The following is a 27,358-nucleotide window of genomic DNA, read 5'->3' as shown; positions in this document are numbered from 1 at the left end:
ACACCATAGGCAACCAGTGGATCCAAGCCAGAACTGGAGTGATGTGGTCAAATTTACTTGCACCAACCACCAGTCTGGCTGCCACATTCTAGACTCACTGAAGTCTCCGGATCAGGTTCACGAGGAGCCCCACGTAGAGAGCATTGCATTAGTCATCTGGGAGATGACCAGGGCTTGCACCAAAGTCCTGAAGGAGTCCTTCATCTAAGTAGGGGCGAAGTTGGGCAATTAGCCTAAGCTGGTTAAAGGCTGATCTGGACACAACTGCAGTCTGGGACTCTCAAGAAAGAGCCAGGTCCAGAAGATGCCCAAATTACACACTTGGTCCCTAAACTGAAGGGGAGTTCCAGCCAGCCCAGGGACCATCCCCCCCCTTAACCAATCAGAGATCCCCACCAGGAGCAAAATCCCTGTTTTGTCTGTGTTCAGTTTGAGCCTGTTAGCCCTGGTCCATTCCAGTACTGCAACCAGGCAAAGCTCCAGCATCAGGGCAGCATCCACTGCAGAGGTGATAACAGAGACACAGATTTGCGTGTCATCACCATACTTGTGACACCCTACTCCAAATCTCCTGATGATCTCCGTCAATGGCTTAACATTGATGTTAAACAGCATAGTGGATAGTGCCCATCCCCGAGGAAGCTCATACTGAAGGGTCCAGAGTGCCCACACCCCCTCCCCCAGCTGAACTCTCTGGACATGGTCCTCGAGGAAGGATTGGAGCCAACTCAATTCCCTCCCTCAGTGACAAATTAATAATGTTCATGACATGATCCATCGTAACCCCTTCATGGCTCTGATCAGCCACACTGGCAAGGATCAAGCGAGGAGGCTGGATGCAAAGGTTTTTGCATCTCCACATGAATTTTGTTCATCTAATCAAAGAACTACTTATGATCATAACTAGCTTAAGCCTGGATCAACGCCTATGTGGCTTGCCATCATTAAAACGTATATAGGACTGTGCTGCAAAATACCAGCCATTCTGATGATAGAAATATCCCTTATCCCATTCTGATGTAGCATTGACCATTCAGGTCGCAGATTTTCAGTCACTGCACTTAACAATAATATAACAGTCTTAGAACTGGAGAGCTGGAAGGGGCTGTACGGATCGCAGAGTTCAGCCCTTACCAAGGAGGCATAGTGGGGGAATTGAACTCCCAGCCTCTGGGTCTAACCACGGTGCTATCCAGAGGTTCTGAGCTATCCTAGCCTTCGTCAGAGAGAATCCAGTTTTCAAAGAACCGTGTGGGCCTTCTTCACATCACTTCCACTCAACACTTACGCTTTACAACCAGTTTCATGGTATTATGAGATATTTCTCTCCCTTTATCCATGACTGAGCATGTCACCAATTTTCCGTGGTCCTTCCAGGTTGGGACAAAACGCAGTTCTTTGCGAACCTCTCTAAGTCCACCAGTTGATCTTTGGGCAGACATACGTTCCTCCTCCAAGCCACTGAGAATCATCGTTATTGGCTCCTCCGGGCAATGGTAAGACATTGAGCACTTCACATTGGTTGGCTGTCCTTCCTTGTTCTCCGTGGGATAGATTTGTAGAGTAGGTTTCGGTGGTGAGTCTGCGTCCAGGCGACAAAAAGGGAAATGCTGAGTCACTCTTCAGATAAAGTTCTAAAAGAATCCTTTTGATATATTTCAATCTCTTCTATTTGTCTTCAGATATCATGGTGAATTAGAATGGTGCAAACTTCTAGAGTTACAGGTCTAACAAGGACCCTTGGATATTTTTCTTCCTAGTTCCTAATATACTCAGTCTACATTACTATATACACCATCTTACTGGCAGAAAGAAGGAATGACTTGAAATGAATGTAATGAAAAGTCAAAGAAGAAAGTGCCAGAGCAGGATTGCAGTTGAAAGTTAAGAAGACAAAAAATCCTGACAACAGAAGAACAACACAGCTGTAATGTTGACAGTGAAGAAATTAAAATAGAGTTATAGATTTGTATGACTTGGTTCAATCATCTATCTAAATGGAGACAGGAGCCAAGAAATCAGAAGAAGAAAAAGATTCAGAAGAGCAGCAATGAACTAACTAGAAAAGATTTTCAAGAGTGTCACTGGAGACCAAGACAAAGATCATCCACACTCATGTATATGCAGATCGCCTGGACTGCCAGAAAGACATACAAGTGGCTCTTAGATAAAATCAAGCCGGAACCACCTCAGGAGGGGAAAAATGTTGACTCTGAGACTCTCCTGCTTTGGGAACCTCCTGAGAGGAGTGTATGGAAAGGGCAATCGTTGGAAATGAGGAAGACCAAATATGAGATGGGCTGACTTTCTAAAAGAGTCCATGGCTTGAGTCGGCAAAAGCTGAGCAGGGCCGCTGAGGACAGGACCTTATGGAGAGCATTCATTCATAGGATCACCAGGAGTCTTACTTAACTTTATGACACATCGCAACAACACACATGACTGTATGGCACCACCAGCATATAAAATACACTTCACCAGATGAACAGATGGTGCCGGGAAATCTACCTGCTTGTCCCTTTCCCCCCACACTCTGTGAGTATTTCACGTGAAGCACAGAAGTGGACTTTTGGCCATCAATCATCCATCAGTATTTGTGTGTTTGTGTGCTCAGACTGGTTTATACTATATGCTGTGGCATTTGTTTTATTTCATTTGGTTAGGATCCAGATACTTAGGTTTCTGGTTAAAACTTGTACACTATCTGTTATATAACACCAGTCAATGTTTTTATAATTTTGTTTGACCGTGCCTGGTGTTTTTGAACAACCGCCACCACAGCCTTTGAATTACAGAGTGGAGAGGAAGGTACAGCGTGGAAATGAACTCCCAACCTCTCCTAAACAAAGTGCCAAATCGCAAATTTAATGGTGCCCAAAAAGGGGGAACAGATTACAAAACTGCCATGGCAGGCAGGCAGGCAGGCAGGAAGGCAGGCAGGCAGGCAGGCAGGCAGGCAGGAAGGAAGGAAGGAAGGAAGGAAGGAAGGAAGGAAGGAAGGAAGGAAGGAAGGAAGGAAGGAAGGAAGGAAGGAAGGAAGTTACTCTTACTGCACAAATTATAAAATAATTCCAGTAAGATGGAGATGTAAAACCAGTCCTGACTGAGGATGCTTTCCCTTTAAAGATATTTGTTTTCTTATTTCTCTCTTTTCAAACTATTATTCTATCACAGTAGCAAAACTAGAAAGAAAATTTCGCCTGTGCTTATGCAGGGCATATAAGGGCTAATGCTATATCACTAACAGTTCAAAAATGTGGCACACCTCAATAGCATTTTAAAAAATAGGTAAAGAAATTTTAAAAAAAAATCAGCTCTAGTACAATGAGAATTTTGTGGGCAGGGAAAGAGGAATGCGAACAGAGTGGATGAAGATGGACCAGGCAGCTACAGAGGGTTCCTGGACTTGTCACTGTCTGGAGAAGTCAAGAAATGTTTCAGGTTTGTGTACCAGTGGTGGCCTCATCCAGAGGAGTCAGATCTGTCCTCTGTTACTCCAAGTTACCTCTCAGCTGGATTGCTGGCTGCATTCTACCTTTGGAAAAAGATCTTCGTGGGGATTCAGCCGTCGGTGTCCCAAAGCTAACGGGGAGGGCAGAAAGGTTAAACATGGGACACCATTTGTGTGCCATTTCATTCTTGGTCAATTCACTTCTGGTCCCAGTTCAAAGTGTTGGTGTAAAATCATCAAAGACTTCAGCAATTTGGGGCCAGCTTACCTGAAAAACCTCATTCACTCGTACGCTCATGTGTTTATTGAATCTCTGTGGGAGAAATAGGCAAGAGAAATATTTCTGAAAGGTTCTTACCAAGAATATTAAGGGAAGCAGGATGGTACCATTTCTTTTTAGAGAAATCATTTTCAAGGATGCCATAAAGCCTTGCTCCATATGAACCGTCGTCACTCTTCTGAAGCTGGGAAATCTTCAAGTCGCAATTTCTTTTACTTAAATTACCAGCAAATGTCGCGCGTTCTTGTAAACCTGCTATTGTTGGGATCACGTGCTTTTGGGAGGTCCTAGAGCTATTGTACAAGATGGTGCCAGTAAAATCTTTTACTGTTTTGTCAAATAAAGGATGAAAATACCAGATCAGGGAGATGTTATTAAGACGACTACCACCAGGTGTACTCTTGATCCGGCATGGAACTAATATACAGGATCCTTTCCAACCAACCAGATAACTGGGCTCTATGGTCAATGCGTTTTCATTAGTAGAAAGACAACCTGCAATGTAGGAACAAACAAAATATTTTAGTCAGTTCCCATGATCTCCACCATCTGGACAAATGATTAATTATTTTTCTCTCCGGTTTCCCATTTTTAACACACCCTTATCCATTCACACGTTCCTCTTTATACTGGGAACAGACCTGTTGAAAATTGGCAGAGGGAGAGAGGGAGAGTTTTGGGGCCAGGTTTATTTCTGATCGAATTGCCAAAATTTACAAACTTCTCTTTCGAACAAAAAGAATGTGAGGGCTTTTATTTTGTTTTGTTTTAAGAAAATGAATGTGGAGGAAAGTGAAACAGACGGATTTTTTCCCCTTCATGTCCCAGAATTGATGACCGGGTGGCTTGTGGCTTGTTATCAAATTTGAGAGTTTTGTTACAAACTGGGTTCTTTCCTATCTCTTCATCCCCAGCAAAGCTTTGAACACCCCAACCGGAACACCCCAACATTTAGTCCAGTCATGTTCGACTCTGGGGGGCGGTGCTCATCCCTGTTTCCAAGCCATAGAGCCAGCATTTGTCCGAAGACAGTTTTCGTGGTCACGTGGCCGGCGCGACTAGACACGGAACACCGTTACCTTCCCACCGAGATGGTACCTATTTATCTACTCGCATTTTTGCATGTTTTCGAACTGCTCGGTTGGCAGGAGCTGGGACAAGCGACAAGAGCTCACTCCGTTGCGTGTATTCGATCTTACGACTGCTGGTCTTCTGACCCCGCAGCCCAGAGGCTTCTGCCTCTAGCTCCCGCAGCGCCACCACGTCCCACCTCTCCCAGCCCCAATCCAATTGGTGTTGCATGCTTTACCATCCAGGAAGAGGAGCAGAAAGAAACACCTCATGGCGGATTCGTGAAAGAGCTGAACCTGAGAAGTAGGAGAGAGAAAAAGAACCATCAGTTTCTTTCTGTCATTTTTCATAATTCCTATGTCATTGACCAAACAGTGGGAATGTGAACGGGTAAGTATTTCATAAAAGAGTCTGCAGCTCAAACATGCACATTTGGTGGAAGAAAGCTGGTGCCACAGTTTCCATCCCTATATATCCAGCTTCTTCTACCACAAACCTCCATTCAACTCCATCAACAGGACGGGACTGATAGCCAGTCTCGATGTCCAGGATATCTTCCCTTAACCGATTCATTCTTCCTTTTAAAAAAGGCACATGCACATGAAATTGAAGAAGGATTGTGGTTCAGTGGTAGGACTCACCTGTCTTACATGTGAGTTCTGTTGGAGGTATTACTATCTTGCATGCTGCCTGGAAAAAGTGTGACTGGGAGGGTCCTTTCTGGGATGGAGGGGTTGTCAATCACTAACAGCACTGACCAATAGTTACTTCTCTGACTCTGATTCAAAGAGAGCGCTTCCTTTTTTGCTCTGCCCCTTTCCCCTTCTCTGTTGAGATAGACCGAGGCAGCTTTTCAAGTTCTCAAATGCCAGGAAGAACGTTGTCTCTCATGTGCAGGAATGCATTTGCCGAGGGTACAGCAGAGGGCCTCCTCTGTTGCTGTTCCCAGACTTTGGAACTCCCTCCCACAGAAGACCAGACTGGCCCCATCTTTGCCGTCCTTCCACAAACAAGAGAAGACTTTTTCCTTCAGGCAGGCTTTCCCTGTGTGACTGCCTGCCTGAGTGGGTTGCTTCAAAGGATGTTTGTGCCTCCCTGCTTTGAATGCGTTTTTGGTGTTGCTTTCGTTTACTGCCTTTTAGAGTGGCATTTTTTAAATCCTTTTTAGTGGTTGTGTTAGTTACATTTTTAGCTGTAAATATTGTCTTTTAATTATGCAAGCCCCCTTGGATCCTTCTTAAGGAGAAAAGCAGGGTAAAATACGTTGCATGCATGAAAAGCTCCCATTCTCCAGTTGAAGAGCTGTCCAAGGATGCTTCTCTTTTAAAAGCCAACCCCTGTTGGAAAACTGTCTGGTCTGAATTCCAGATTAAAGATCAGGAAAAGAGTTTATTAGTTTCTAGCCCCCAATGAGCCGACTGAGCTCTGATGAGCGCACCGAGCATCGGTACACAATCTCCCCACCCCAATGCCATGGTGAGATATATACTGTGTTTCTAATTAAATTGTAATAATTATTCCTAAATGTGGATCTGTATATACACCCAAACATGTACACATCAAACCCTTATAAGCCACATTTTCTGAGTCACATCTGTGACTAAGACTGAGCAGGAATTTTTTTAAAGCCTTGGTTCCTATTCAGTCGGACTGGGTCCTACTTCTGTGCAGAAAGATCGCTGGTGATTTCCCCCCCCCAGCCTAAGTATTCCCCTGCCCCCAAGAGAAGAACATGGCTGACTTTGAGGGATCCTGTTTGCTGCTGTGTCTCAGGCAGCAAAATGCCTTGGACCTTGGTGAGGCAGTCTGGTCGTGCAGCGAAATAGTCATGCAGATGAGGCCTGTCAAGCCTTCCCATTACTCTTTGGTTTTTTCCCCCTCCTGTCTTTTACTTCCCCGATGAAGGAGTGAAAAGAGATAGATAGAGGTGTGTCCCTGGAAGTAACAGTACTGTAGTAGCAATCCTATTTAGATTTCTATCCCTCTCTCCCTGCCCCCAAGGAGCTCATGCCAGACTACATGGATCTTTTGATCCTCTGCCCTGCTTTATCCTTACAACAAGTTTGCCTTTAAAGTTAGACTGAGAGGTAATTCCTGAAGACAAGTCGTTCATACTTCAGGGGGTAACTGAACCCTGACAGGTCATTCTAGCGCTGTGTCACTCAACGCACTGCACCAGTGGTTCCCAACCATGGGTGCTCAGATGCTCCTGGACTGAAACTGCTGGAAAACTTCACCACTAGCTATTCTGGACAGGATTTCTGGGAGTTGTAGTCCAAGAACATCTGAAGACCCAAGGATAGGAACTAGTGATCTAAACATTGCACCACACTGACTCTCCAGAGAAGAAACGGACACGAGGGGAGCCCAGTGCTTTTAAGATCAGGTAGCCCTGGCTCCTCTTTTTATGTCTTATTTACTGTATATTTCTGCATAATATTTTAAGAGCACGGACACAAAATAATTCAGATTTAAAGTACGCAGATTTGTGTTTTCAGACTGTAGCCCCTAGGCAACGTAGCACACCTCTCGTTCAAATAAAAACAATAATGTGTCCAACAATAACAGCATGAAAAAAACCTATTGCAGTATTCCAACCTAACTTAAATCGATTGAGCAGAGGGAATGCCATTTTCATTGGGTAGCTGAAACCAAAATAACAGGATCTCATGAACTATACAGAACTCAGGCAGTCTCCTGAAACAGCCACAGAATCTCCCGACAAAAGCCAAATCAAGTAAGGCTACCTGTAGGAATACAGACTCTTTCTCCCCTCAGCTGTGCCATCTGGTCGGAAGCTAAAAGGGAGCTAACAGTACCTATGGAAAGAGTACCTTGTTAGAAATGAGCACAAGCCCTACCTGGAATTTCTCTTAAGCTCCCAGGCTGGTCTTCTGGAAGTCCAAAGATCAGTAACTAAAGATCTACATACTTCTAAAGGCCCGACAACTCTGGCAGGGAGTTGTTTGTTTCCACGCTAAGCAGGAAGGAGAGTCTCCTGAGTGCGTAGGCTTCAGTTGCTTCAAGGCTGACTGAGTCTCTGTGGTTAAGGGTGAGGTATTTTAGGGTAGAGCTGATGCCCACCCCAAGAGATGTTGGCGGGAGAGCAAAGGGTTCGTGATGCATGGCAGGCCAGCAAGAACGCCTGCCTGTAGATGGCCCAGGCCTGCCATGGTGTGGGTGGATGCCTGGTGAGAGGTTCACCAGGTCTGAGAGTGTAAGGTAAAATCTCAGTTGTGATCTCGCATGGGTTTGCCGGCAGGGAGATGGATCTCAGGACAAGCAGTGCTGAAAAAGGAGAAAGATTGCCATCTGAGGCAAGACAATGAGGGGAGCACTATCGCTGAAACTCATGAGACTTCTTGTTGCCCAAGACCTTGTAAAAGTGGTGTATGGCTTGAGGGAAAGGAAACCTTATTAGGGTTCATTTTTAAAATTCCATTCCATTTTTTTAATCTCAGAGATTTTTGACATTTTATCCCAGCAGGGAGTCCCTCTGAGACCGCTATTAAGTGTGAGAGATTTCCTGAAGCAGGAGACGGTACAAATGCTGAGCAGTGGGGTCTTTATTCCCTCCTACATAACAATTTCCTGTGCAGAGAAAGTCTCTCAGTCCTTCGCTGCTAGTGCCTGAGGTATGATCCTCTGCAGGATTATTGTGTCTTTTTGCTGAAGGTATCAATTTCCGGCTCCTGTGTTGGTCAGTTTCAAATAGGTGTGTCAGTCAGCAGAGGAGCCTGAAATTGTCAGGGTGTGTTGGTAAGGAATCCTGCAGAAAATGCCATCAATTCCTGGGAAGCATACAAGGAGTTATGTCCATGATTTTGTGGTGAAAAACCAAGGACACTTTTTCTTTCCAAAATATCCAAGAGGAGGTAAGAAGAAGGGAGAACCTTACACCCGAAAATGTGGGAGAGAAAAGCATCTAGCTTCACAAGTAGAGATGGGGGACGACTCAACATTTTGGCAAGGCGGCCTGCTTCATGATGCATCAAAGTTGACGAATCACAAAGTTCGCCCCCATGAACTGATGAAGTATGAATTTATTCATAGGTTCGGGGGGGGGTAGACAGGGGGAGAAACTCTTCCTATGGGGAAATATTCATCCCTTCATATTTGTCAGGGTCTCTGGAACTGACAAATACGTATGAAGGGACGAATATTTAACAAATCAGAGCTTTCTCATGAATATCACAATCGGTTTTTTATTCATCCCCATGTCTATTCACAAGCTTAGGTTGAAGTGGTTTTCTGGGAATGTTATTGGCTGATATCTATCGGGGTCCAAGCCAGCATTTCCAGAGAGAAGAGACTGCAAATTAATGTGTAAGACCCTGCTTCTCATATGGAATTTGCAAACTCCAACCTGCTTTGTTGGCCATCTGATTTCTACAATAGTGGGCAGCATATCTGCTGTTGTAAGCCGCCTAGCGTGGTCGTAATTGACCAGATAGGCGGGGTATAAATGGAATGAATGAATGAATGAATGAATGAATGAATGAATGAATGAATAAATAAATAAATAAATAAATAAATAAATTCACATTTTCAAATTCTTTTTTTTCACATTCAGTGTTATACCCTAGTTACTGAGAACTTCTGGATAACTTGAGAGCTTGCCCTTTGTCTGTCTGTCTCTCTGTCTCTCTGTGGGAATGGACCCGATGCCCCTGCTGGCAGGAGTGGAATCTCCACCCCACCGAGAGTAGGAACAAGATTCCCAATCTTCAGTTCACTTGTGGACTGTGGTGTGGGCAGCACCAATGCCTTGGAAGCCTGCATACATCGCCCTTGCTGTGGGTCTCCATGTTTGGCTCACTTGGGGAAAGTATTAGAACTAATAGAGGAACCAGTAAATGACTCTGGTGGACTGTTTCTCTTAAGTTGCACTGGAGTTCTGAAGTACAGTTAACTCCCAAGCACCATAAACGTTTTCAAGTTTGTGACCATGTTCACTAATTCAGAGTTGAGTTGCCCTAATAAAGGAGCTTGTTTTTGCAAATACTTTGTTTGTCAAGATGAAAGGGGGCATGGGGTGCTCACAGTTGCCTTCCTCTCAATTGTGAGACCATGAGAGTTCACATTTTTCATTGGAAAACAAACCAACAACACCCACAATAAATCCTGCCATTAAAAAACAATTGAATACATAACAGCATTAAAAGAATGGGTTAAAACAATTAAAAACACATTTAGAAGACTTATTAGTATTCAGATGGTCTATATCCAGATAGAATATATCAGATGAAAGTATACACAAGTTTTAAAAACCACCCATGTAGTTGTTAAAACCCTGTCTAAAAAGGGTGGCCTTCCTTCAAGTTATAGCTCAATTTGGGAATTTCTCCTGCAACAATAAGGGCTGGAAACTTAACTTTCACTACTGAAAAAAGGAAAATTAAGGAGTGAGTTCCACTACGAGCATTATGTCTGTATCTATGGGCAATACATAACAATCAGAAGAGAAAGCTATTTGAGTTGCTATTGTTTTATTTCCAAGGATACGGATAGACAATTCAGACCAGATGAGGCAACCCACCCCCAATTGAGCCACGAAAGAACACGTTACCTGCAGTTGCTGAGGCTCTGAAAACAGTTCGGCTTACAAAGTGGGCATAAAGGAACAGATCAGTAGAGGTACCATCTGCAGAAAATGAAAGAGGAAGCATTAGATCTGCTGTTGTTTCTAATTTCAGTTCTAATAGCAGGGAAAGGGGGGAAAGATGAAGTTTAGAAGAGGAAGGGGATGTTACCAACCTTGAAATCATTTGCATGGCTTACAACAAGGATCTTTCTTCAGAACATGACTTTTGCTGGCAGCAGTCCAGTGGAGGGTCTTGGCTTCTTTTAAAAAAGGAGAGAATGCTAGCAAAATGCAAACAGTTATGATGAGCTCTGGTGAAGGAACCTCACATGTCCGCCAGGGGTGGCAGTGGATGGCGATGTGTCTCTTTGAAATCGGTACAGGGGTCATTGCCTTTTTCTGGGGGACCCACTCTCCAGAGAAGTCAAGTTACTGTATGTCAGGGGAGTAGATCTTGCGATCCCCCATAAATGCAATGACATTCAATTCTTTTCCTGATCTTTTTTTGAAGCTTGTTGATTGGGGCTTTTGAGGCTATAGCCATGTTAGTCTGTCCATGTTGAAGATAGGTAACTCGTGAGCAGGTAAAATCACTGCTTTATTTATAATGGGTGGAAACAGTTACAAATCCTTTGTCTTCAAAACAGGGCCATCCCTTCCTTTTTTGCTGCCTGAAATGCAACAGCAAACATCCTCACCACCATTATCCCATACCTCCCGGGGCATAACGCACACAGCCAGTCCTGTTAATCTGCACGTCAGGCAGGAAATCACATTTCTTGTTCATGTGTGAATTAAAACACATTAATTTAAACCAACCAATCAAAAAAAATTGGCTGCCCATCCATGACGTTCCCATTCTTCTGCCTGGGGCAGCTGCCTCACTCTGCCGAAAGATAGGGCCAGCCCTTGTTTAAAAATGGATTCTGCCCTGAACCTCTTCAACAGGAAGATCTGGAGTGCAGCGTAGAAGGATTCATGGAATGGGATTCCTCACCATGGCCAAGTTGGGACAAAAGAAGAAGAAAACACCACAAACATCCACATCACATCAGTTTTTGAAACAAGGAGCTCTTTAATGACATTTTAGCAAACAATGATCATTTATCCGAAAGAACAATATGTTAGAACAATAGAACAGTGAAAACCTGGATGAAAAGGGAGGCAGAAAAATGAAAATGGGGTGGGAGCTGAGTTAGGGTCCCTCTTCTTGCTCTTCCTCTCTTGCCTCTTCTTTCTCCATCCATCAGACATACTCAGCCTCAGTTTTAGGGCCCTGATCCTTGGCTTTGCTCTTGAAAGTTAGACTGCAAGCTTGCTAATTCCAGACACCAGCTGTCGGAAGGCAATAAGAAAGAGATGTTCTGAGGGGAAAAAAATAAAGAAATAAGCATTTTTGTTAGTAAACGTGGCCGGCCCGAACATCAGACAGGAGGGCAAAGCAGCCCATTTTGGACAGCAACCAATTGCTGACCAATGTCAAGATGTCAAGCACCCTCTAACCAGGGAGTCGTGCAGCTTGTTGTCAAATCCAAGTCAAGGCAGACAGGCAACGCAACTCAAACTTGACTCAGGGGTTTCTTTCAATGACTCAAGACTCAATCGGCGACTCAGAACTATTTTTCCCAGTTACTTTGTAAAGTCCCAATTCTCTGCTAGGCTCCCGGCCTCCAACCAGCCGATAACCCTCCTTGCTCCCGTTGCCCCCATGTCACCCTCCAGGCCTGGAAAGGAAGGCGGGCAAGGCCGCCATCTCTATGCAGATAATTCCAGATGGCAACAAATTTCTGACTACTCTCAAGACTCCAAACACCCTCCAATACTTGAAACTGAGCTGTGTGGAAAACCATGTTCTTCCATACACACATGGTCGACTTTCTCTTGTTCCTATTGTCACCAGAGGCAAATTTTGTAGAGACATTAGAGGGCGGGGGTTCTTGCTGTCTTCCCCTAGGCTGTGGAACTCCCTGCTCTAGGATACTAGGAAGGTCTCCTCTCTGTTGCTGGAATTCTGCTGAGTTTCATTCCCCTGTAATCCTGGTGGTTTTGAACTGTTCATATTGACACTGTTTTCCGTATTATTATTCATTACCTTGGTTAGCTATGCCAGTTGTACTCATCCTATGAATCCCTTCTTGACTCAGGTGGAGAAGCTACTGACCTGTGTTCTCAAACTCACCTAAGATGTGCAGGTGGGGCAACCTGAAGGCCCCAGCCTCGCCCCTCACCTCTTCCTTTCCCGACCGACACCATCTGTTACTTACAATGGATATTCAGTGTGACAACAGAAGATGTTGAGTGGCCGATGGGATTGTAGGCTTTGCAATAATAACCACCAGAATTGTTGGGCTGGATCACTGGGAAATGCAGCTCTGTTTGGGAGCTGATGATGTCCAAGGCAGGGCATTTATACCATTCGTAATGCGTGATCGGGGGATTGGCTGTGGACCAACAATGCAAAGTGACGTCTTCTTTTCCGGTCCTGCTTGAGAAGGCGATTTTGGGCTCTTCTGGTGGATCTAAGAGAGAGGAACCAGAACTAAAAGAAAAGAACTCCAGTTTATGGTATTTTATCATATTATATTTTGGCTCATTTCCAGCAAGGCAAAACACATGTGTTCGAAATATGTATCAAACTGTGTGAAATGTGCTGGGGAGTTCTGAATTTCAGGTAAAATTCCTTTTGCTATGCAGTAGACATTTGTAGGAGAAAGAATAAAAAGCATTTTGTTACTTCCAGTTGCTTGAAATTGGAGGAGTGTGTATGCTGCATCCATACTTTGCAACCAAATGAATTGATCCATAGCAAACAAACAACTGCCAACAACCCAAGAAAGAGAGGGAAAATAATACTCAGCAGAAAGGTGGGACTCTCTTTGAATTACCTTCCAGTCAAATAAACTACTGGCTCTACTCGAGGAAGGAAAAAAAAAAACCAACAAAATGGAGGCAAAGTAGGAGATGATGCCATAAAGAAACTTTCTAAAAGCTGTTGATTAACTAAAAGCCGTTGACTAGCAATGCAGGTGATTTGTTTCATGGCACAAACAGGTTCTCCTTGGAGGTCATGGGGAAAGGCAATATGAGCAGGACATTGGTCCCTTCCAATTGACTATGTTGAGCAAGGCTTCTAGGGACAGGTGTTTAAAACATCTGGAGGGACAAAGAGTCTTGTATAAAATGAGAAAGTTCAAATGTTGGAAACAAGAGTCAAGCTAGGCATGATAGTAACCTTGTGTAGAAAGCTTTATGGCAGACAAATATCAGCAAACTTGACAAACATCCCCTTCTAGAGGCAGTTAATTGCATTGCAAGTGAAGTTCACATAGTCATGAACTACAGACATGCCATCTTCAAAGTAGTAATTTAGGAAGCCGGACTGCGGTACAAAGAAGACACTGCTTTATCTCCATCCATTTGCTTGAGGCTGCTAACCTTCCGTAACCTTTAATGCCAATAAAGCTTTGTATGCAACATATGCATCTTCAAAAAAATACATCTTCAATGCATTCACACACAACGATGCAACTAGTTGGGTTTTGACCATTTAGATCTGATTTCCTCCTGTAATCCTAAAGAATGATGCCATTGTGTCTCACTACACTGAGCAATGTGATCTCTTTATTATGTGACTTTCAAAAAAGGAAACTTGTTGTGAATGAATTCGCACTGAAGAAGTCTGATCCTTCTCAGGAACCAAGGGAGTGCAACTGATGTGATTTCTCCTTGTACTTGTTGCAAGCTGACCCATTTTCATGCTTTTTTTAAAAAAAATCCCCTGGCGTTTATTTCCTTTTATAGATATTGCTTTATTATATTTTGCTTGATTTTAGCACTTGAGGTAAAGGTATGGAATTTCAATCTGGAACTTAAATCTAATTTTTAAACATTTGCATTTCTTTCCCCTTGCTGTTTTGATATGGTTTCTTTCAACATTGTAAACGGCCTTGGGGGTTCTTGAAAAATCAGTAAAAATAATAATATTAATAATTAATAATTTGTATTTTTAATAAATAGATGCGTATTAACTAATTCTTAATTAATTAATACCTGTTTGTTCGCTTGGCCTGTGACCTTTGTTTAAAGAACTAGAGTGTGAAATGCAACCCACATCTGCCTCAGCCTGCATTTTAAAACTACAACCTTCCTTGTGGCACAGTGGTTAAACTGCTGTACTGCAGCTAAAAACTGTGCTCACGACCTGGGGTTCAAATCCCAGGTAGCCGGCTCAAGGTTCACTCAGCCTTCTATCCTTCTGAGGTCGGTAAAATGAGTACCCAGCTTGCTGGGGGGGGGGCAATGTGTAGCCTGCAGAATTAACTTGTAAACCACCCAGAGAGTGCTTGAAGCACTATGGGGTGAAATATAAACAGCATGCTTTTTCCTGCCTCTGGCCTCATCTGAGACAGATGAGATTGCCGAAATTCATCATGGAAAGAACTTTACATCTAAGAGTAACCACCTGGCAAACTGCATCTTGCCACGAATATATCAGTGAAGATTCTCAGTCATCTTGGTGAGGTTATCTGGAAGTTGAGTCATGGCCACTGGGCTTCTTATTAGGTTGGAATGTTTCACTACTCATGACTGAAGAAACGACTTCAATGAGTAGCAAAACATTTCAACCTAAAAAATCTGGTTGCCGTGACTCAACCTACCACAAATGTTTGGACTTTTGGCACTTGCTTTGAAGAACTGGAACGCACTCATGAAAGCTTGCATGTTGTATGATTTTTTTATTTATTATTGTCCTATAAAGGCATCCTATTCTTGCATAATTATTATAGTGTTTGATGCTATAAATTGCAAAATAACGTGACTGGTTTTGTGATTCTAGTTTAGGAATTAATCAGGTGAAGCCTTTGAAATTCCTTCTGATAAACCTGAATGTCTGCCTCAATCATGTCTCTCCAACACTAATGTGCTTTGAGCTCTAACCACCATCACAGTGTCTCCTTCTCCTCTGACTAGATTCTGCTTTCTACCCTTTATTCACAGTAGTCAGATAAGGAATCAATACAGTGAAAGGTGCTCTTTCCATCTGCATTCAGATATTATCTAAAAAATGGAAATCTTAAATCTGAACAAACAACGTGTACGGCTGCAGAATCATCTTTCATGGGCCCGATGAATCAACTCACACTGGACATCTATGGGCAGTTCATTAGACTCAGTAGTTCCAAGTGTAGTTCTTGCTCCACATTTATAATGACCGGAATGTTGCCGTCCTACAGGATCAATTGTCATTCTGCTCTCATTTATTCTTCCATTTGTCAAATGATTATCCTTCCACCATTGGTACTCAAGGACAGCACGTTGGCTGGTTCTGACCAGACACTCAAGAGAAAGTGTCTCCCCTTCTCGGAGAGTGGTTCCGGGAGAAGCCCTCAGTTCCACTGGTTTGGGGGCATCTGCAGGAAGCCAACATGAGAGAAAGAAAGAGATGCAGTCAGTTGTTACTGAGACACATTATACACCAGCAGCTTTTATGTTTTTTTTTTTAATCCTTCCATGATGGGAAGGGGATTTAATACAGCCAGCTGGGTCTGTCTGAAAAACCTAATCAATTATATACCTGTTGCTAAAGGAAACAGATCATTATAGTAATACAGTGGTGCCTCGCAAGACGATTTTAATTCGTTCTGCGAAAATTGTCATCTTGTGAAAAAATCGTCTTGCGAGGTTCCCTATGCATCGGTCTCAAAAAAAAGTCTTGCAAAGCATCAGTCTCCAAAAAAAAAAAAAGTCTTGAGAAGCATTGGTCTCAAAAAAGTCTTGCGAGGCACCATAGTGATCGCAAAAACCAATCGTCTTGTGGGTTTTCCAACCCACGAGGCAATCGTCTAGCGAGGCACCACTGTACTTTGAATACATATGCTCTAAAAAGGAGCTGTGAGCCAGGGGTGAGCTATGTGGTACTTTCAAGAGGCATGGACCATGAAAATCAAGTTGCTCTTTTGGCCCTGTATGCAAAAGGGTGGAGCAGAGATGATCTCCGGCTATTCACAGGTGCAATTAATTTGGAGATTTATTTAAAATCACAAGAGAAATCGGATCTATGAAAAGAAGGGACAACAGAAGATAAATCAGAAGAAATTAATGGGACTTGATTAGCAGACCACAGCTCCCGCAAAGATCTATCTACTGTGGCCCATGTCAATAGTAGCCCAAGAACATCTGTGGAGTAAACAGACCTTGCATCCCACATAAAGTTCCCCTATTTCTGGGACCTGTGATTATTACTTACAACGGACATCCAGGGTGAAAAGTGAAGATGTTGACTGGCCAACGGGATTGTGGGCTTTGCAATAATAAGTACCAGAATCAATGGCCTGGATTGCCTGAAAGCGCAGCTCTCTTTGGGAGCCGATGACGTTCGATGCAGGGGTTTTGTACCATTCGTACTTGGTGATCGGTGGATTGGCGATGAAAGAACACTTCAAATTGACCACATCATTTTCCTCGATGGTCCTGCTTCGGGATGGGATTTTGATCTCTTTGGGTGGATCTAGAAAAGAAAAACAGACACTGAAACCAAAAAAGGAGTCCGGTTTCTGCTCTTTTAGATGATTGCCAGCAAGGCAAGACCTAAGGGCTTGATGAGCTGCAGGAAGACAGAATGAGTCCGCTTGCCCCAGGAGGCAAATGGGAGACCCTTGCCATATGGAAGCCCCATAAAAGCTGCATTTGAACCTGATGCTGTTGGCCAGCCATGTAGGGGGTTTGTTTGATCGCATGGTTTTGTAGACATACATAGTTGAGATACTCTTATTCCTGGTTTAGATCAGAGGTGGGCAAAGTGCAGCCTGTGGGCTGTACAAACACCTGCAATGGCCTCATTGCTGTCCTCATGTTTCCAATGCAAGCCCTAGCCCCACATTCTTTCCAAAGAAGACTTAAGAAGCCCCAAAGGGTCTCCTCAAAGGGCTTGGGGGCTGTCTTGCTAATATGTCTTATGAATTGTTTTATGCCCGGTGGGTGCCTTTCTAATTTCCCTTTCATTAGCACTGTGAGCCAACGTCAGTCCCCTCGTGGGGAGAATGGCAGCCCGCAAATGATACAGAATGAAGAAATACATGAATAATACAGCTGAATTGGTTAACAAAAATGGGTGAAAATACCCCCCCATGCTTATGGGATGGTGTGATGGATGCAAGGGAGTGAAAGATGGGAGCAAAACCCTAGGATGAAAATTTAAAACACACATTCGCTGGGATATAGAGCTAACTCCAAGAACAGAAAGATACACTACGGATCATTTGTTATTCAAAAAATATATTCCTTATTTGCTGAAAGCATATAAATGCACACCAAGAGGTTTCCTCATCAGACATATGTTGTAAAATAGTTTGCTTTGTTTCATGATTGGAGTTCAGGAATTAATCAGGTGACTCCCTGGAAGTCCTTTTTGCCAAACATGAAAGTCTGCCTGAATCATGTCTCTTCAACACTCTTAGGCTTTCAGCATTATCCACTATCATGGTCTCTGTTTCTGCTCTAAAAGTACCTGGTTTCTGCTTTCCTGTATTTCTTTGCAGCTGTATTCAACTCTTCTCTTAACAAATGGGGCAAAAATAGATAAGAGTCTGAATTCTAGATCTTAATAAACATAGTTTATGGCTGGAAGGTCACCTTTTATAGGACTAATGAATTAACTCACACTGGACATCTATGATCAGTGCATTGGATTCTGTAGTACCAAGTGCATTTCTTGTTCGACATCTGTAATGACCAGCATGTTGCCGTTCTACAGGATCAATTTCCATCCTTGACCCATTTATTCTTCCAGCTATCAAGTGATTATTCCTCAACCATTGGTATCCAAGGACAACAGGGTGGCTGCTATTGACCAGACAATCAAGAGAAAGTGTCTCCCCTTCTCGGAGAGTGGGTCCAGGATAAGCCCTCAGTTCTACTCCTTTAGGAGCATCTGCAGAAAGCCAACAGGAGAGAAAGAGGGGAAAAATCACATCAATAAATGAGCAAGAGGTTCTTGAATTTAAACAGGAGATCCACATAATCTCAGTTGAAGATGGAAATCTATTTCTTCTCAACAGAGCTGTGTACAAAGCCTTGTTAGATTCAGCATTCCTCCTTCTGAATACAAAGTAGGAATGGCCCTATCTGGAAAAGATTCATGTAGAATCATGTAAAAAAACAGATTGTAAAGTACTTACAAAGTATTATGTTATCTATGCACCCATGTGACTAATAACAGAGCAAGATATTTCTCTTTAGTACTACAGTGGTGCCTCGCATTACGACGTTAATTCGTTCCAGCGAAATCGCTGTAGAACGAAAATGTCATAATGCGAAAAGAAAAAACCCATTGAAATGCATTAAAACCCGTTTAATGCGTTCCAAAGGGCTGTAAACTCACTGCCCAGCAAAGATCCTCCATAGAGCGGCCATTTTTGCTGCCTGTGCAGCAAGGAATCCATCCCAGAAAACAGTGGCACCATTTTGTTTACCCGACGGCCATTTTGAAGCCGCCAATCAGCTGTAGGAAAATAGTCGTTTTGCGAAGAATCGTTTCCCGAAGCAGGGAAGCAATCATCACAAAGCGAAATTCCCCCATAGGAAACATCATTTTGCAATCACAAAAGCGATTGCAAAAAGTTAATCGTAATGCGGATTTGTCGTTAAACAGGGCAAGCGTAAAGTTAGGCACCACTATGGCAGTTGCATGGAAAACAACTTTAGACTGAACACTGAGACTCAACCCTGTGCACTCTTATCAGGAGGGGAGCCCCACTGAAAACAGAGAAGGAAGTGCAGCTTTATCCCTCCACAAAATAGACCCATAGCAAAGAAAGAATTCATTATTGCAGCTCTAGGAGTGTTTCATTCTTCTGTTCAAAGAACTAGTTACATTCACAGCGAACTTAAGGCCCAAGAATGTTGGCAGGCCAATGCTAAGCAGAACTTGGTTTGATGATAGAAACGTTCCTTATCACAACGTCCTGTAGCATTCACAATTCAGGTGACAGATTTTCAGTTCTGCATTTATAATAATATAAGAACCTTAGAACTGTAGCGCTGGAAGAGGCCCTATGGATCACTTCCAGCCCCTACCAGGGAGACATCATGGAGGAATTGAACTCCTAACCTCTGAGGCTGCAGCCAGAGACCTCAACCACTGAGCTAGGCAGGAGTTCTGAGCTATCCTAGCTTTACGCATGGAAAATCCATTTTTCAAACAAATCTCTTCGCGCCGCTTCCACTCAACACTTACGTTTCACATCCAGTTTCCGGGTACTCTGGGATATCTCTGTCCCTTGATCTGTGATTGAACATGTCAGCAATTTGCCGTGATCCACCCAGGTTGGGACAAAACTCAGCTCTTTGCGAACCTCTCTATTTTTGTCACTGGGTCTTTGGGTCGACGGATGCTGCTCCTTCAAACCCAATCGATTTTCCAAATGGAGAACCAATGTTAATGGCTGATCCAGGCAATGGTAAGGCATTGAGCAGCTGACACTGGTTGTCAATCCATCATCAGTCTCCTCGGGGTAGATTTGCAGCTTAGGTTTCGGCGGTGAGTCTACATCCAGAAGACAAAAGGAGAAATGCTAAGTCTCTCTTCAGGTAAAGTTCTAAAATAATCCGTTTAATATATTTCAGCCTCTTCTCTTTGTTTTCAGATGTACTGGTCGACATGAGTGTTGGAAACTACTAGAGCAACAGTAGTTCCTGTAGAAAGGACCCTTGGATAATTTTTTTGTCATTCCTGTTGTACTTTATCTACATGACTATACACCATCTCACAGGCAGAAAGCAGCAATGACTTGAAACAACTCTTTGGAAAAGTGAAAAAGAAAGCTGCAAAGCAGGATTGTAGTTGAATGTTAAGAAGACAAAAGTCACGACTACAGGAGAACTACACAACTTTAGCAGTGATATCAGACATGAGCACGAAGTCCTTTGTTGGTGCCACGTCCATAGGTGCCACGTGGGTCCATCTCACCGCACCCTGACTGGCTGGCCCACTCACTGTTCTTTGTGCAGTGCTAGGGACCTTCTTTTCCAGTGGTGCTATAATCCAAGCAGGACCCCAACGGCACGTGAAGAACAGGGAGTGGGCAGCCAGCCAGGCATGGGAGATGGACCCGCGTATTTTACTTGTCAAGCCACGTGTGGCCCTTTATATGAAACCCAATGAAGCCCTTTGTGCCCATGTCTAGTTGACAGTATTTAATGGTGCATGATCAGAGGCTATCTCAGGGGCAAATTGTATTTTGTCCAGATTTGGGACCACAGTCTCTGATATAAGGAAGTAATCAATTCTTGGATAGGGAAACAAATTTAAATATTAATATACCTGAGGAAATTTGGACAGGAATTTGGAAAAAATACCCATATAAATCTATATCAGCAAGTGTGAAATAAATGGTTCTGGAGGTAGTGCATCAGTGGCATCTATACCCTACAAAGTTACATAGAATTAATAAAGATATGTCTGATAACATGTTGGAGGAACTGTGGACAAAAACGAACTCTGGAACATATGTGGATTTCTTGCCCCAAAATAGAAGCATTTTTTGGCACGAGGTAATTAGATGGATAGAGACACTGACTAATCAGAAAATAGATACTAATGAAACATTATTGTTATTTTCATTATTCACAGCGGGAAATGAGAAACGAGAAAATAAAGAATTAGTTGCAAATCCGCAAGATCTGAAATTGCTAGAAATTGGAAAAAAGCCCAAGATCTCTTGTTGCAAGCATTCACAAATAAAATATGGCATACGATGCTGATGGAAAAAATGACTAATAAAGTTAGATTACTTAGAGGAGAAATAAGCCACAGTGAATTCACTGAAAATTGGAAGCCTTTATGAAAATATGCCAACAAAATGGACTTTGAGACATGTGGTTTGGAAAAAAAATAGATTGTTGGTTGATATTTCTTTAAAAGGTGACGGGGAATGGTATAAATGTGATTTGGAGAATTGTGCGGAATATCTTTGTATTTATTATTTGTAATATGATGGATTGTCTTTTCATTCTTTAGAAATATAAATAAATAAATTTTTTAAAAAATTACTGTACCACAGAACAGATGTTACAGAATAGGCTTTTGGTCAATATGCAATAAAAGAAGAAATGTAATACTATTAAAGTGTAATGCCAATAAGAAAAGGTTGTCCATCAGTATTATTCTCTGTGTTTTCAGACTGTGGGATTTGTTTTATTGTGTTTGTTTGGGATTTAGATTCATCTTTTCCACCCTGAACATTTGGTGGCATTGCCTTTTACCTGTTTCATCAATGCTGACTTACAACAGGAGAGCCAGTAATTTTTTAAAAAAACTGACCCTGCAAATATAGATAAGGAAGTTGGAAATGACATGATTATCACTGTCCAAAGGTGGGGAGAAGCTGAATTGAATACAAAACTGCCATAGCAGGCAAGCAGGCAGGCAGGCAGGCAGGCAGGAAGCTATTATTACATCACAATTTAAAATCTACTCCCAGTAAGATGGAGGTCCCATGGGTTAGAAAAGAGACATGAAACCAGTCCTGCCTGAGGGTGCTTTCCCTTTAAAGATATTTGTTTTTTTATTTCTCTCTTTTCAAGCTATTATTCCATTACAGTAGAAAAACTACAAAGAAATCTTCACCTGTTCATATGCAGGGCATATAAGTGCTAATGCTATGTCACTGCAGGTCAAAAATGTGGCATACCTCAATGGCATTCTAAAAAAATAAGTAAATATGGCAAGCAGGAATTCAGTTCTGATACAATGGGAATTTTGTGGGCAGGGAAGGAGGAGTGGGAACAGACTGGGTAACATTTGGTAAGAAGGAGAAGGCTGTTGATATTTGTGCTTATGTGTGCGTGCTGCTAGAAAAGCAGGAGTCGGCTAGGACGTTGTTAGACAGGATCAAATATGTGACAGGATGGAGACAAGGACTCATAGTTCTGAAAGGGTGTCTCGAGAAATGTACCTCGGACAGAAATAAAGATAGGTCTCTGACTAAAAGAACCTGGTAAGGATTGCAGATATAAAAGTGTACCAATAGAAGAGATAATTATTTACATACAAGATAATGTCTGTCCTACCAAGCACATCTAAGCACTATGTGTCATGTTGTATAGATTACATATGTTTATAATCAGTAGAAGTTCTTTATTGTTTTACCCAAGTCAATTAGCGTTTATTTGGGTATATTAATTTCTGGCACCAACACACGAAAAGATGGAGCATAATTTTATTTTAACTAGATAGTGCTTTCTTATCTAAATGTTTCCAGCTGCAGTCTGCTAATTCTGCTACTTGATGGGGTATAATCTATTGATTATAATAACCAAAACCCAACACATGTAGGTATAGGGTGTTCCGGGACTTGTCACTGTGCAGAGAAGTCATGGAGTGTTGGGGGAAAGAAGGATCTTGTCCAGGTTTGTGTACCAGTGGTGGCCTCATCCAGAGGAGTCAGACCTGTCCTCTGTTACTGGATTGCTAATTATGTTCTACCTTTGGAAAAGGATCAGAAAATTCACGGGGTTCAGCCATCGGTGTCCCAAAGCTAACGGAGTGGGCAGAAAGGTTTAACATGGGACCCCGTTTGTGTACCAGTTCACTGTTGATCAATACACTTCTGGGCCCAGTTCAAAGTGTTGGTGTAAAATGGTCAAAGTCTTCAGTAGTTTGGGGCCAGTTTACTCAAAAAACCTCATTCATTCATACACTCCTGCTCATTGACTCTGTGTGGGTCAAAAGGGAAAGAGAAACATTTCTGAAAGGTCCTTACCAAGAATATTAACACTTGCACTTTGGAACCAATCCTTTACAATGGTTTCGTCTTCAAGGATGCCGTGAAGCCTTGCTCCATATAAACCATGGTCACTTGTCTGAAGCTGGGAAATCTTCAAGTCACAATTTCTTTCATTTAAATCACCAGCAAATGTCACACGTTCTTGTAAACCTGCTATTGTTGGGATCACGTGCTTTTGGGAGGTCCTAGAGCTATTGTACAAGATGGTGCCAGTATACTCTTTGCCATCATAAGAAGGGTCAAAATACCAGATCAGGGAGATGTTATTAAGACGACGACCACCGTATGTATTCTTGATCTGGCATGGAATCAATATACAGGATCCTTTCCAACCAGCCAGAGAACTGGGTTCTATGGTTAATGGCGTTTCGGAACTAGAGCGACAACCTGCAATGGAGAAACACACGAAATATTGTAGTCTGTTCCCGTGATCTCCACCATCTGAACAAAGAATTATTTTTCTGTCCAGTTTCTCACTTTAACACTGCAATATCCACTCACATCGCCCTTTCTACGCTGGGAACAGATCTATCAAAAACTGGCAGAGGGAGAGAGGGAGATTTTGGGGGCCAGTTTTATTTCTGAATGATTTGCCAAAATTCACAAACTTCCCATTTGAGCAAAAAGGATGTGAAGGATTTTTGTTTGTTTGTTTGTTTGTTTGTTTGTTTTTCAATAAATTTGGATGAAAGTGAAACAGATTTTTCTCCTTCAAGTCCCAGGACTGATGACCGGGAGGATTGTGGCTTTTTATCAGACTTGAGATATTTGTTATGAACTGGGTTCTGTCCTGTCTCTTCATCTCTAGCAAAGCTTTCAACACCACAGTCAGAAGCCCCAGTCACTTCTCCCAACCCTAATCGAATTGGTGTTGCGTGTGTTACCCTCCAGGAAGAGGAGCAGAAAGAAACATCTCATGGTGGATTCGTGCAAGAGCCGAACCTGAGAAAAGAACAGAGGCGGGGGGTGGGGAGAGAAAGAGTCATCAATTCCTTTTTCATAATTTGTGAAATACTCACCAAACCATGGCAATGTGAATGGGTAAATACTTAGATAGACTTAGGTAGACTTCTAGACTGGCTATCAGTATCATTCCGGATGTTTTTGGAATGAAACTCCTGGAAAACTTCACCACTAGCTGTGCTGGTCAGGATTTCTGGGAGTTGTAGTCCAAGAACATCTGGAGACCCAAGGTTGAGAATTAGTGCTCTAAACATTGCACCACACTGACTTTCCAGAGAAGAAACAGACACGAAGGGAGCCCAGTGCTTTTAAGATCAGATAGTCCTGGGTCCTCTTTTTATGTCTTATTTACTGTATATTTCTGCATAATATTTCAAGAGTATCAACACCGAACAATAATTCAGATTAAAAGTATGCAGATTTGTGTTTTTGGACTGTAGCCTCTAGGCAAGGTAGCACACCTCCACAAACCTCTCATTCAAATAAAAACAATAATACACCCAACAATAACAGCATAAAGAAACCTCTATTAAAATACAAAAAACACATTTAAAATGACTGGGAAATGGGAATGCCATTCTCATGGCTAGATGAAACCAAAGTAACAGGATCTCATTGCCTACACAGAACTCAGGCAGTCTCCTGAAACAGCCACAGAATCTCCCAACAAAAAGCCAGATCAAATAAGGCTACCTAGGAATATAGACTCTTTCCCCCACATGTGTGCTATCTGGTCGGAAGCTAAAAGGGAGCTAACAGTATCTATGGAAAGAGTACCTTGTTAGAACTGAGCACAAGCCCTACATGGAATTTATCTTAAGGTCCCAAGCTGGTCTTCTGGAAGTCCAAAGATCAGGAACTAAAGGTCTGCATTTTTCTTATATAGGGAGCTGATTTTCAGATGCTTTGTTTCAATTTTACACCAACTTTTCTGGATGAAGAATTGTGGTTAACTCAGGGACCAGCCCCAAACCTCCTGTTGGCGAGAGTGGATTCGCCATCTGCCCGAGAGTAGGAGCAAGATTCCCAACCCACACCTGTGGACTGGAATGTGCAGACAATGCCTTGGAGGCCACACATGTGGATATGCAGGGCAGGTAAATTAAGGACAAGAGTGAAGAGGATGGGGAGGACTGCTCGGTGGACCACATTGACTAGCAGGAGTTTGAGGCCCTGGAACTGCTGGCGATGCCAGACCGTTCAACAGCTGACTGGAAGATGATCTGTTGCTGGGAACTTGATACCAGGCATTGAGATGGGGCTCTTTGTACCACTACAGGAAGCAGCCCAGATGCATCAAGGTGAGATGAGATGGTGAGAGACTAAGTGGCTGGAGAACCAGTGGAGGGCATAGCACCGGCAGAGGGAAGCCACCCCGCAACCAGAGTCCACCAGCCACAATACCCAACACTGTCCAGCTGGTCCTCCTCCTATCCTACCTCTTTCCATTCTTTCTTACTCAGGTGAGCCCAGCCATGGCCCTATAGGCCTTCGTTTTGACTCCAAGGAAAAGTACCGCACATATGGTGTGGCTGCCACCAGAGGTGACTTACAAGGGAGTAGCAGGAGAAGGCACCCAGGCTACAGTACTATAGGGAGAGCTGAGTGCCTGAACAGAGCACCCTTCCTGCAGGGACTCCATGTGAAGTTCATCTGAGGGTGTATTGGAACTGGAAGAGGAGGCTTTGGTGGACTGGCTCTGTTACGTTGCACTGTTATGGACTGCAGTTAAATCCCAGGCACATTAAAAGTTCTTGCATTTGTGCCTGGGCCACCTTGACTAGTTCACAGTTGAGTTGCCCTAATAAAGGAGCCTGTATCTGCCAATACTTGCTGCACCGTGATGGAGGGCGTCATGGGGGCCACTCCCAGCCACCTTCTTCCCAATTACAGAACTCAAGTTATTAGAGAACAAACCCATTAAAACCACAATAAAGCATGCCATTCAAAAACAATTGAACATATACTTTAAGACAATTGGTTAAAAGCCGTTAAAAAGACACAAAATAATAATAGGATCCAGAGAGCATATACCCAGAGAGCATATATCCAATGACAGTGTGCACAAGATTAAAAACTGCCCACATAGCTGTTAAAAGCCTGTCTAAAAAGGGTGGCCTTCACCTATGAACATCGAAAATTACAGAGTGAGTTCATCTATGGGCATTATGTCTGCATCTACGGGCAATATAAAAACCAGAAAAGCAAGCTATTTGAATTGCTATTGTTTCATTTCCAAGGATATGACCAGATGAGACAATCCACTCCAAATAGAGCCACAAAAGAACATGTTACCTGCAATTGCTGAGGCTTTGAAAACAGTTTGGCTCACAAACGGGACATAAAGGAACACAGCAGGAGAGGTACCATCTCCAGAGAATGAAAGAGGAAGTATTAGACGTGCTGTTGTTTCTAATTTCAGTTCTAATAGCAGGGAAAGGGGAAAAGATGAAGTTTACAGCAGGAAGTGGGTGTGAACGGTTGTTACCAACCTTGAAATCATTTGCATGACTTACAACAAGTCTCTTTCTTCGGAGCATGACTTTTGCTGACAGCGGTCCAATGGAGGGTCTTGGCTCCTTTTAAAAAGGAGAGAATGCTAGCAAAATGCAAGCAATTATGATGAGCTCTGGTGACGGAACCTCACATGTCCTCCAGGGGTGGCAGTGGACGGAGATGTGTCTCTTTGGAATCGGTACAGGGGCCATTGCCTTTTTCTGGGGGACCCACTTTCATCAGATGTCAAGTTACTGTATGTCAGAGGAGCAGATCTTGCGACCCCCCATAAAAGCAATAGGATTCTATTCTTTTCCTGCTCTTTTCTGAAGCTTGTCTATTGAGATTTTAGAGGCTGTAGCTGCATGAGTCTGTCCATGTTGAAGGTAACTTCTGAGCAGGTAACTTCACTACCTTATTTATAATAGGTGGAAACAGTTTCAAATCCTCACTCCTTAAAACAGGGCCATCCCTTCCTTTTTTGCTGCCTGAAATGCAGCAGCAAACATCCTCACCCCCATCACCCTATGCCTCACGGGGCATAACACACACAGCCAGTCATGTTAATCTGCACGTCAGGCAGGAAATCCCTCAAACACATTTCTTCATGTCTGAATTAAAACACATTTATTTAAACTAACCGATCAAAAAAATGGGCTGCCCATCCATGACATTCCCATTCTTCTGTCTAGGGCAGCTGCCTCACTCTGCCTAAAGGTAGAGCCAGC

General features: G+C 43.0%; 1 protein-coding gene and 1 long non-coding RNA gene across 4 annotated transcripts in view; both read right to left on the bottom strand.

The window, feature by feature from the left end:
• LOC110090701 (B-cell receptor CD22) overlaps positions 1 to 26,626 on the bottom strand; it is a 39,213-nt gene extending 12,587 nt beyond the window's left edge. Inside the window, exons 1-7 of one of the 3 annotated variants that reach the window (XM_078380283.1) lie at positions 26,430 to 26,626; positions 24,056 to 24,113; positions 23,148 to 23,558; positions 19,622 to 19,930; positions 18,047 to 18,316; positions 16,634 to 16,894; positions 15,528 to 15,797 (exon numbers count right to left, since the gene is read on the bottom strand). In XM_078380283.1, the coding sequence (XP_078236409.1) occupies positions 15,528 to 15,797; positions 16,634 to 16,894; positions 18,047 to 18,316; positions 19,622 to 19,930; positions 23,148 to 23,558; positions 24,056 to 24,089 (1,555 nt within the window). In that variant the 5' untranslated portion in view covers positions 24,090 to 24,113; positions 26,430 to 26,626. Of the gene's footprint in view, positions 1 to 1,288; positions 1,583 to 3,809; positions 4,221 to 15,527; positions 15,798 to 16,633; positions 16,895 to 18,046; positions 18,317 to 19,621; positions 19,931 to 23,147; positions 23,559 to 24,055; positions 24,114 to 26,429 lie in introns of those variants that run through there. The other 2 variants (XM_078380282.1, XM_078380284.1) reach the window with 2 other exon arrangements.
• On the bottom strand, positions 5,011 to 7,996 carry LOC144584319 (uncharacterized). Its single transcript, XR_013538500.1, has 2 exons — positions 7,664 to 7,996; positions 5,011 to 5,098 (listed from the first exon to the last, which is right to left on the bottom strand). It is a non-coding gene; the product is annotated as an uncharacterized LOC144584319 (long non-coding RNA).
• Positions 26,627 to 27,358: the final 732 nt, after the last annotated feature.

Source organism: Pogona vitticeps, chromosome 9 (genome assembly GCF_051106095.1).
Source record: "Pogona vitticeps strain Pit_001003342236 chromosome 9, PviZW2.1, whole genome shotgun sequence".
In the NCBI taxonomy this organism is placed as follows: Eukaryota; Metazoa; Chordata; class Lepidosauria; order Squamata; family Agamidae; genus Pogona; species Pogona vitticeps.
This window is presented reverse-complemented; position numbering and strand designations above follow the sequence as displayed.